At 38.4% G+C, this 12,248-nt stretch overlaps 1 protein-coding gene across 1 annotated transcript; it reads left to right on the top strand.

Moving 5' to 3' along the window:
- Positions 1-301: 301 nt before the first annotated feature.
- On the top strand, positions 302-12,026 carry C1d (C1D nuclear receptor corepressor). The gene is given in 5 exon segments (NM_001246784.1): positions 302-334; positions 7,407-7,553; positions 8,800-8,866; positions 9,168-9,223; positions 11,546-12,026. Coding segments are annotated over 4 exon segments (426 nt in total). The 5' UTR covers positions 302-334; positions 7,407-7,415; the 3' UTR covers positions 11,711-12,026.
- Positions 12,027-12,248: the final 222 nt, after the last annotated feature.

Raw genomic sequence — 12,248 nt, 5'->3', positions numbered from 1 at the left:
TTGTCTAGGGGAGCCCTGAGCTCTGGACCCAGTTTCTGTCAACGCAAAGACCTGAACAAAGCTGTAGGGAACACTTAAGCTGCATCTGCGAGGGCAGGAGCCTAATCTAAACAAGATGCCAGGCTCCTTCCTCACGCTTCCCACCCGGCCGAAACTCTAAGAGCCTCGGTCTTGGCCCTCGGATGGGACAGCGGCAGGACAGTGGGAAGCGAGCCACGGGACCGAACTACGCACGCGCGAGACCCGGAGCGACGCACGCGTGGCAGCCGGAGGCGTGTCATGGCGTCATCACCGTGCGACCTCTTTCCCGGAGACAGGCGTCCACGGTCCTAAGGTATAGTGCAAAGCTCGGCCCCGGTGATTGTCGTCCTCCTGTCACGGTTCCTTTCCCCGCGCCCCAGGATCGCGTCCATCCTGTGCATTCTGTGGCCGACGGGGGGGCAGCCAGCGGGGTCCCGGTGCCGCTGGCGTGGTCCCGGCGGTCCCCTTAGCCTGTCAATGGCGGCTTCCAGGCTCTGTCTTGCTTTGGCCCCTGGTTTCTCTCCCAATCTTGCATTTTTTGCTTCGATTGCTTCGATTTTTAACGTTGCCTTTCAAGGGTTGAGAAGCGACGAGTGAAAAACCTAACGCCATCTGTTTCTGATTTCAAATCCAAACGGATTAAGGCCAAGATGGAAGGTGGAAAGAGTAGTTTTTTCATGCAGTCCTTATTATCCTGCCCAAGATCGGAATGCTTGCGGTGGCAGTGTTAGCTCTCTTGAGATAACGGCGTCCTTAATTTTATTTTATTTTTCCCAGGACTGGGTTTTTCTGTGTAGCTCTGGGTGTCCTGGAATTCTCTCTATTGACCGGGCTGGCCTCGAAGTCAGAGGCCCGCCTTTCTCTGCCTCCCAAGTGCTGGGATTAAGTGTGTGCCACCATTGCGGCCAACAACTGCCTGCTGCCGTTGATTATGTCAAGAAATTAATATTTCTTTATGATCTGGGAAAACTTCAGCATGACTCAAACTTCTGTTAGAAGATAGGTTTAATGACTTAAAATTTGTTGACAGCAATTTACTTTTGGCTTGGAAAAGGTGTATTTGCCTTGGTTTATGGTCTAGTTATTAACAATTTAGGCTAAGAGTACACATAACTAAATATCAACCATTTATTTTTTATTTATAAATAACAGCCAGGCCTTATTAAACTTTAGAAAACTACTCGTGGTTGGAGTAATTGACAGGCCACATTGTTTTGTTACCAGATAAGATGACAATGCAAACAGTTCTTTTTAAAAAAGGAATAGAAATCCCTCAAATCAGAGATGTGGTAGATGCTTTCCATTACCTATAGGGACACAATTTTCTCTTCATTGTTTCTAACATTTAAAACTGCTATGTCAGTAACAGTGGCTAGTGTTTTCAAGCATTTAACCCGTTATAGAAGGTTCTAAATAGTCTGCATTGGGGTACTTTCATGTTCACAGAACAATATTACTAGCTAATATTTTGAGTGTTACTGATATTATTTATTTAACCTTCAACACATCCATATTATTATCATTTTTTTCAGAGATAACTGTAATCAACAAATTTCTACTTTGCAGAAGGTAGTTTTTGCTGCTTCCTACCTTTAATTTTGAAAACTCACTGAAGTAAGGATTGAATAGAAGTTGATTCCAATGTGACCCCATCTCTTTGTAATATATGTATTTAAAATATCTATTTATTTATGTGTGTGTACTCATGCCTCTTTCTGTATGTATGCCACATGTATGTGGGTGCCAACAGAGACCAGTAAAAAAAAAAGTCAGATCTCATGGAGCCTGAGTTACAGGTGGTTGTGAGCTTCCTAATCTGGCTGCTCGAAACCAGACTTAGGTTCTCTGGACGATAAAGTGCTCTTAACTGCTGAGCCATCTCTCTAGTCTTGTCATTTATGTACTTTTATTACTGGACTTTTGGATTTTTTTGTGTGTGTTTTCTCATATTTGACTATATGTGCATTTGTGTGTATGTGGAGGTCGAAAGATGTCTTCCTCTATCCTTCTCTACTGTGTTTATTGAGTGGCACTGCACAATGTTTCTCATTGAGCCTGAGACTCACTAACTTCAGCCAGTCTAGCTAGCTTTCCCGGTGATTCCCTGTTTCTGCCATCTGTGTGTTGGGTCACCTTTCATGCTTGCCCTGCATTTATGAGGGTGCGGGAGATGTGAATTCTAATCCTCAAGTTTAGGGTGGGGGCAGGTGCTTTATCCACTTAGCCGTTTCTCTAACTGCTATGATGTGTTTTTAGAGGTTAATATACTTTTGAAAAGGAAGCATTATATATTCTCAGATTTTACTGAAAATTACAGACATTACTAAAAGAATCACTGTTTGACCAAGACAGTAGTAGTATTTATTGAGAACTTACATATACATTTCACATTATTTTCTAAGGTAATGCTGTGTAAAACATAGGAATAGAATTATGGTGCTGAGCCTGCAAATTGCTCTGTTTAAAAATCAATTAAGTATACGTTGTATTTTCTTTCTCTCACTAATGTGGTAACTGTGTGGAACTCTGAATTGCTATAGAGATGGAAACAGCTTCCAAATATTAATTACTAGGTATTTTTCTCCTGGATTCATGTAGTAACTTCTAATATCTGTAAGTCCAAAATGTAACATGATGTTAAGAGTGTCCAGACTTGGGTTCCAGTTAACCTTTGTGCATGTGTGCGCTCGAGTTCATGTAGAAGCTGTACTCTTTTCTTGGCTAATGAGTATGTTATGGCGCTCATGATGGTGAACAGTATCAGCATAGATTCAAGTGACTTTTGTGGTCTTGGGGATAAATTACACAGTATGTAGTGTCCTGTATTAAATAAGTCACATGAGATATTCAACACCTCAGGACTCCAGCCTTGTGCCAACTCTTTATTTTTTTTTTTTTTTTTTTTCGAGACAGGGTTTCTCTGTATTGCTTTGGAGCCTACCCTGGAACTCTGTAGACCAGGCTGGTCTTGAACTCACAGAGATCCGCCTGCCTCTGCCTCCTAAGTGCTGGGATTAAAGGCGTGTGCCACCAGCGCCTGGCCAGCTGTGTTTTTTAATATATTCATTCTTTGAGAATTTCACAATGCAATACAATATGTTTTAATAATAACAACCCCCCTCTCCCGTCCTATCTCCTCTCAGACCCCCTACCCTGACCCAGTCAGGGTGCTTTAGTAAGTCTTTTTTTCCTGGTACCCACAGCTGATTCTGTTTTGAATGACTGGTCTAGCTCTAGAATTGCAGGCATTTACTCATGTAGATTAAGGACGGAAGCAGAGGCTGAATGTGGTGTTGGTGTGAGGGAAAGATAGCAATTAAAATTGGAGGATGAGAGGGCCAGACTTTGAAAATGCCATCATGTTGTGTAAAAGAGGTTTGCCCTGAAAGGATAAGGAGCCATTGCTGGGCTCAGTGAGGCTGAACCTAGTTAGGGCATTGCCATGAAGACTCCCCCTTTCCCTCATGCCCCTCTGCTGTTTTTGTTCACTTGACTCCACTGAAGAGTGCTTTCTTTCTTTCTTTCTTTCTACTTAATATATATATTTTTTAATTTATTAGTTCTAGTTAGGGAACAAGCTTGTTTCACATTTAAGTCCCTTCTCCCTCTCCCTCCCCTCACCCCATCCCTCCTCCCCCACCCCAACCTACCCCCCACCCCATCCACCCACCACTCCCCAGGCAGGGTAGGGCCCTCAACGGGGGCTCTGCAAAGTCCACCAAATCTTCCTGTGCTGGGCCTGGGCCCTTCCCATGTGTCCAGGGCCAGAGTGTAACCCTTCACGTGGGATGGGCTCTCAAAGTCCCTTCTTGCACCAGGGAAAAATACTAATCCACCACCAGAGGCTCCCTGGAGTGCAGAGGCCTCCTTATTGACATCCATGTTCAGGGTTCTGGATCAGTCTTGTACTGGTCTCCCTGACAGCATCTGGGGTCGATGTGCTCTCCTTGTTCAGGCCAGCTGTTCCTGTGGGTTTCTCCAACCTGGTACAGACCCCTTTGTTCTTCATTCCTCCCTCTCTTCAACTAAATTCCTGATTTCAGCTCAGTGTATATCTGTGGATGTCTGTCTCTGCTTCCATCAGCCACTGGATGAGGGCTCTAGGATGGCATAAAGAGAAGTCATCAATCTCATTTTAGGGGAAGGGCTTTTAGGTTATCCTCTCCACCATTGCCTGGATTGTCAGATTGTGTCATCCTTGTAGGTCTCTGGAGATCTCCCTGGTTCCAGATCTCTTCTCAAACCTATAGTGGCTCCCTCTGATATGGTATCTCTCATCCTGGAAGAGTGCTTTCTTGAAGATAGGTTTGCTTTCCTCAGGTCTTGTTATGTCTGCAAGTTCATAGTGTCAGGGTACCCTGTATGTCCCCATGTCATTGTAATTTGTATTTCTGTGATTATTTGATTAGGGCAGTAAGCACAAAAGCTCAGTGTAGCAGGTTTCTGCTTATCAGTGTATTCCTAATATCAGGGTGATGTGTTGTCAGTGCTTGATACTTGTGTGGTGAGTGAGTGTTCTGTAAATGTTCTTCATTGACATGCTAGTGTACACTGTGTGCTGAGTAGGGAGCAAGCAGTGAGTTCAGGAACTGGGAATTGATAGTGTCCTTTGTGAATTTCCTCAGGAAAGCTAGTGCACTTCGAGCTGGAATGGTTACTTACAGTTGAATTGGCTAGTGGGTACCAAGAAAAGTTAGGTTTGTGGAGGCACCTTTGAGAGAGCAGATAGGAGGTGTGACATTTCAGGAAGCCAAACTGGAGGAGGCAATGAGATTGAGGAAGAATATACCTTCATGTTGGCTAGAAAATTCAACTCTAAGGAAAAGAAGACATTTTGGTTGTTTGGATGTAGTAGAGCTAAAGAATAATAGGCTTGACTCTGACTGCTAAGTAGGGGGAAATGAGTGCATCTCCAGTAAATTTCAAAATGTCAAACATGCAGAACTTTTATTTATAAATTTGTTATAAAACATTACATAAATCTCTGACAATCATAGTTCAGAGACTGTAAGAAGGTATGCTGTCTCACTTCCCTGCCTTTCCTTTCCTGGAAGTAGCTACAGTTAACAGTTTATTTTGTATGTATTAAAAAACACTAACATGTATGTATAAGTATGTTAGTTTTCTGTTGCTGCCACAGAAATGTGAGATAAACTTAAAAAGAGGAAAGGCTTATTTGACTCATAGTTTTGGAGATTTCAGTTCATGGCTGTTGTCCTTGTTGCTCTTGTGTGTGACAGGGAGAGGCCAATGCAGAGAGGGAGAGAAAAGCACCAAAGTCCCAATCTTGAACTTGCCCCCAAATGTGTCCACAAAACTGCCAGCCAGGTCTTATCTCTTAAAAGTAGGGTTTCTTAAATGTCTTAGGTTTTGCTATCTCAACTAAATGTACATTTCTGAGAAGTAAATTTATTGGGCCAAGGAACCATATACATAAGATTTTGAAATGGAGTATCAAATCCAAAAGATGCTTAATTAAATCAAACTGCTAATTGTGAAAAGGGCCTGTTTGTGGCCACCTTTGCTTACATTACATGCGGTTTGACACATGAAAAGTGGCATCTTGTTTTCCTTGGTGACGGTGAGTAGTTTTCTTTGTTTAATAGTCATCTGGATTCCATTGTGAGCCTCTGACTTCTTTGTCTACTTTCCTTGGGGTTGTTTGTAGTTTCTGCTTGTTTGTTAGATTGATTCAGAGACGCTTTGTTTCCTGTTGTGCAGGGTATATTTTATTTGTATTTAGACCTGATCTATGTATTTTCACATGGAGATGTTTTAAAGAAGGAATTATGGTATTTTGAGGTTAGAGGTGTAGCTTAGAGGTGGGGTTCATACTTAGCATTCTTTAAGGTTCAGTTCCCAAGCAGCTGCCCAGCCCTGCCCACTAAAATTAGAATGTCTTAAAGACATTCTGTAATATAATCAAGCGATCTGAAATGTCAGCCTTTGTTGACAGTATTAATTTATGAATGTTGTTGAGCAGCTGTGCAGGTCCGGTGAGCACCTCCTATCCTTTCTTTCTATCCTGTAATAGCCATGTAAATGTTCTAGGCTACACCTTCTTCTCATCATCCTGCAGTGCATGACCTGAGTCTATTCAAAGACTCAATATGTGACAGTAACTGCTATCTAACTTCATTGTAATAATCCATGTAAATTATTCTTTACTCTTTAGTTTAATTTATGAAGGCTGCTTTTTTTAAACAAGTAAATTCATGATTTTTATCACTGTGTACTTCAGTATGTATCCTTAAATGACAGACATTATACATCTATAATACCATTTCATATACACCAAAATTACCCATAATTTTGATAATGAACCTTACAGATCGTTAAACCAATTAGATCTTTTTGTAAGTGAAAACTTTGAAGCCCAGAGAGATTTAGTGATTTTTTTCCCATAAGGTAACAGTCCGTGTTAAAGTAGGCAATACTGAAAGCTCAAGTGTCTGCTTCTAGTAACCTCTCCACCCCCCCCCCAAAAAAAAAAATCCACCTTGGCATTCAGCAATTGCTAAGATGCTTAAGGACTATAAATACATATATGAACTTGAACTTGAAAAGTGATAGTTGATAAAGATTTTTCATATCTAGGATTTGTTTTTTAAGTTTAATACAATGAACTGTCAAAATGACATCTCTAAGTTTTAAAAATCCAAATAAAAGAAAAATTTCAGGAAAACTCACTTTGTTGATTTCTTCAGCAGACGTTAGAGGATTTGTTTATCAGACTTTCAGTTTAAAAAAAATTGTCTGGAATGTAAAAAAATAAATTGATAAAAAATGAAAAAAATTGTCTTCAATACAATGCTTTAAAAAATGTAGTTTTCCCCATTTATTTTCATTGCTGAGATGGCGTTTCTTGTAGCAGAGGCTGTCTTGAACTTAGAACTTACCTGTAGCTTAGGGCATCCTGGAACTGCTCATCCTCCACTTACAAGTGCATGTGCCAATGAATCTGGGTGAACATGAGTTTTGCTTATTAATACTAGATCATGTTTCAGAGCTTTGAAAGTCTCAAGGGCTTGATGTGTGGCTTGCACAGAGTCCTTCCCTTTTCCCAGGAAGGAAGTACATTTTAGGAAGAGATGCTGGAAGGTTGCTGTTCTAGGCTGGCATGCTGATTCACTTACTTTTTTTCCATACAGGGTTTCTCTGTGTAGCTTTGGAGCCTGCCCTGGCACTTCGCTCTGTTGACCAGGCTGGCCTTGAACTCACAGAGACCCACCTGCCTCTGCCTCCTGAGTGCTGGGATTAAAGGCGTGCGCCAGCAACCCCAGGCAAGATTCTCTTACTAACCTTACTTAAAAGTAAATGTACTTTTCATTTTCTTTCTAAAGCTCTGTCTCCAATATGAATTCTGAGAATTTCTTTTTTTTCAGTTGGTCAAAATGGCAGGTGAAGAAATGAATGAAGACTATCCTGTAGAGATTCATGAATCTTTATCAGCCCTAGAGAGCTCCCTGGGTGCTGTGGATGACATGCTGAAGACCATGATGTCTGTTTCTAGAAATGAGTTGTTGCAGAAGGTATTTTTGTTGTTGTTTTTTGAGATAGGATTTCACTGTATAGCCCTGGCTGTCCTGGAACTCACTCTGAAAACCAAGCTGGCCTTGAACTCACAGAGATCCTCCTGCCTTTGCCTCCCAAGTGCTGGGACTAAAGGTGTGCACCACTAGTGCCCAGCAGCAGAAGACATTTTAAAATCTGTTATCTGCAGATGAATTTCAAAGACAGAAACTTCTGAAATAGTTTATTAGCATTGTCTATGTCTTCCTGCTGGAGTTTCAGGTGTGGAACTGTTAGAGTATATTTAGCCAGACATCCTACAAAGCCCTTGCATTGGGAACTTGATTTTGAAAAGCAAGGACACTCACAGCATTCTTTTTGACAGAATTTTTGTTCTTTTAAGTATTATAATGATATCAGTTATCTGCAATGCAAAAAAAGTAATTAAATTGTTTCTCCTATAATTGGTATTACCTAAGCATTTTGTTCTGTTTCTTATATATAAGTGAATAGTGGGCTGGAGAGATGGCTCAGAGGTTAAGAGCACTGACTGCTCTTCCAGAGGTCCTGAGTTCAATTCCCAGCAACCACATGGTGGCTCACAACCATCCGTTATGAGATCTGGTGCCCTCTTCTGGTGTGCAGATACACATGGAAGCAGAATGTTGTATACATAATAAATAAATAAATAAATAAATAAATAAAATCTTTAAAAAAAATAAGTGAATCGTGTACAATGCTTATGTTGAATAATTACTTTTGACATAAAAGCCCGGATTATACCTTTGAAATTGATATTATTTAGAAGAATTTTTCTCGGACTGCAAAAATTCCTTGTTTAACCAAAAATGATACCTTGAAGTGAAAATTTTTAGTAAAACAAAACAAAAAGCCAAAACCCCACTGGTTATACTTGGGTATCTGTATGTATATACATATATATGTAAGTGTACAATAGCAACTGATGAAAATAAGTGGCCCTGAATATGGAGGAGAGCAGGGAGGGGTATACAGGAGGGTTTGCGGGAAGAACGGGAAGGGAGAAGTACTGTAATTAAATACAGTCTCAGAAGTAACCCAAAAGAATCATTGGTTAAGAAAACTTTATTTTGTATAAATTATTCTAGATTCTTTTATTATTGGATTATAGGAAGTGAGAAAAACATGCCTTTGATACTTTGTGGTTGGGAAAAGTTTAGCATGTATCTGTTGGTGTTCAAAGTTTGTGTGTGTCTTTCATTTCCTCGTCTCTTTCTGTTTTACTAGTTGGACCCACTGGAGCAAGCAAAGGTGGATTTAGTTTCTGCATACACATTGAATTCAATGTTTTGGGGTAAGTATGTTACTCTGTAGTTCATTAGAAAGTATATTATTGTGTCAAAGGTGATTTGTTTTTAAGAGCTAGCAGTTAACAAAATTATCCTTTATAATATAAGTCAAATGCTTTTTTTCTTTTATGTGAGACTACGGGATGCCTGTGAGCCACACACAAACTTAATATTTCATAGAAGTTAAATAATTTGAAATTGAATTAGTTTTGCAACTTTTCTTTTTGGAATAACTGGGTTTCTTTTATTATAACATTCCTACTATTATATATAGCACTTTATTTAATGCAGGTCTTTCTCTTACAGTTTATTTGGCAACTCAAGGAGTTAATCCTAAGGAGCATCCAGTGAAGCAAGAATTGGTAAGACATCTGTGATTTATGCCTATTTATAGGTCTGCTGTAACTCTGCAGTTTCAGTCATATGGCTATTATCACACTGGTTAGGGAGATCAGAATTAGAGCAGAATGGCATTATTCTAGTAATTATTTATAACTTTCATATTATTTTTCCTATAAATTCTTAAAATTTTATTCATCTCCAGGACTACTTAAGAAAAAAAAAAAAACTCTTACACAATTCTTAAAAGTGTATTCCAGTTGATTTACTAGCAAAGATGGGGAAATTCTCTCCTACCTTTTCAATTCCTCCATTAACTCATTTTCTCAGCAGTAAAGAATTCAGTTCAGCAACAAAGCTAAAAGCTTTTCTGGCACCAGCTGTATGTATACTGTCCAGTAATTCTGCATCAGTGACATATTTATAACCTGTAATAAATCTTCTGGGTTTGTCTCTGTATTCCATTTAGATGTATAAGTACACTAAATAAGATCTAATATCTTGGAGTTTTTGCTGACTTCAAATATTAAATCAAATCATCCAACTAGAAGGAGAAAAATAGAAATCAAACTTATAGTTACCTTACTGACTTGGCTTTATGAATAAGAATTTTAATGAATTTATTCTTTATGCACATAAAATATAATGTGCATATATATGTAAAACACATTTGACATTGTATCCTTGTTTTCAAGTCTTATAATAGCTAGTGAAGTGTGTTATTTACATCTTGGTAAAGCACATAGGTAATTTACTTAAAAATAAAATGAGTAATTCAGGCCTTTTATCTTCATTAAAAATTGTATAGACCAGGATATTTTCTTCTTTTATGGTTCCTGGGGAAAAAATAGATTTATACTTAAATGTAGCCGTTGTGAAACAATTTTAAGAAAAAAGCATAAAGGAATATCTATAGATTTTATTTGCCCTATGATACTGACTTTAAGAAATACAGGTTATCTTTCTAGCTTCCTAATAGTGTCCTTTTATGAAATTATTTTTCAACACAGTTATTTACAGTACTCAATATTGAGTTTGTAAAAGGATAGACCATTTGTCTTCATTCCCCTTCAGAGTCTGCTTTATGGAGAGAACATTAATTTTCTGGATAAGGATTGGCAAATAAAAAACATTCTTAAGTCTATTACCCTTTTCTGACCTTGCAATAGACATTATAATTGATCACAGAATTAGAGGAAATCTGTTTGCTATTTGTCATATGCATCACAAGTGGGAAAACAGTCACCTTATTCATCCAGCGATATTTGAGTGCCTACTAAGAGCTGGGCATCATTTTTCAAGTGAGATGATGCCTCAGAGGAATGTGGCAGATGCCATACCCACAATGAAGGGGAACACACAGTAACCATAGTAAAATAAACACTGCACATAGTTGAGCAGACTAGAAGGGAGGGGGTAAGTGGATAGATATTTGGAGGCAGAACAATAAGCAGGAGGAAGGTCCTAGGGCAGACCTAGGGTAGATGTGCTATTTTGTAAGGGTTGCAGTTTTTACACCAGAGAGGAAGGAGCCAGAGAGGAGTTTGAGCAGTTACTTAGTTCTGATAATGAAACACTTGTAAGGTTCTGTATTTTACTGTATATGTTCATATACCTATTTTATTTCATTGAAACTTGTTTTTGAACAGTGATCAGCCATTTACTGTATTTTATGGTTTTCATCAACTTTATTTCACCATTTGAAGTATAAAATTTATTTATTCTAAGTAATATTCTCAGGAGATTTAAAGTGGTTTCTTATCTTTAAAGTCTGTATATTTTATTAGAAAACTTCACATAGTTTACCAGTCAAAATTATGAAATTGAATAAAAGATCTATTTCATTCTGCCTTTTTTTATTATAACACTAGACAGTAACATAAAATAGATATAAATACTGCCTTACCTGTTTTCTGTCTAGTAAAATGATGGGAGAATTTAACATTGTTTATTGCTATAGTGATACCCTAGTGCGAGCCTTTCTCTGGAAGAGTTCAGAACACTTCTAAAATGTTTGATTCTTTGTTGCTGTTTTCAGACAGGGTCTTGTGGAGCCCAAGCTGGCCTCAAACTGGCTGATCTTGATGTCTTAATCCTCCTGCCTCTTCCCTCCAAGTGCTGGGAGCATCCCTGTGTCCACTGAAGGGAGTTTAAAGTATATTTTCCCCCTAGACTGTCAGCTCCAAGAACGCATGGGGCATGCTTGTCCTCCCTAGTACCATGGAGTTAATGGACAATAAATACTCACTGTTGATTTTCACTGAGAAAGAGCGTGATAAAACCTAGCAATAGCAAACAGCTTAGGAAATCATTGCCTTTTATTTTTCTTTCTTTTTATCTCTAAGGAAAGAATCAGAGTCTACATGAACAGAGTCAAAGAAATAACAGACAAGAAAAAGGCTGCCAAGCTGGACAGAGGCGCTGCCTCAAGATTTGTCAAAAATGCGCTCTGGGAACCCAAACAGAAAAACACACCAAATGTTGCTAATAAAGGAAAAAGTAAACATTAATCTTCTGGTTCTGATGTACATGTTTTCAAAAAGTACATCGTTTTTATCATTTTACAAAATAGGTAGTTGTGTGGCAATGCAAGTTTTTAATGGATTCCTTTTTGAATTCATGTATAAATTTACACATTAAATTTGTGATACTGAATCTTTTTTTTTTTTTTTGCTGAGAAAGATTAAGTTGTCTTCATTGATTTTTCATATAAAGCATCATGATGTTTTAAATATTGTAAGGTATTCTATAAGCAATTGTGAAATCCAAATGTTCTTTGTAAACATTTGTAGTACTTTAAATGAATAATGATATTATGAAGTGTGTTGTCTGTAGACTGGAGTTATAAGGACATCTGTTTTTACTAATGACGATAAATGTGTTGACTTAAATACCCACTTTGTTTTTCTGTTTAGTTAGTTCAACATGTTTCTGTGATTTTTGGAGTAATTGCTATCTTGATATTCAAAGTGCAAAATTGAAACCTTAAGGCTGTACTTTAATTCTTCATGTTCCATTTAAAATAAAATATTCTCATTACCACTGATG

Source organism: Cricetulus griseus, assembly GCF_003668045.3.
Source record: "Cricetulus griseus strain 17A/GY chromosome 1 unlocalized genomic scaffold, alternate assembly CriGri-PICRH-1.0 chr1_1, whole genome shotgun sequence".
Lineage (NCBI taxonomy): Eukaryota > Metazoa > Chordata > Mammalia > Rodentia > Cricetidae > Cricetulus > Cricetulus griseus.
The sequence above is the reverse complement of the archived record's forward strand: the minus strand, read 5'-3'. Positions and strand labels throughout refer to the sequence as shown.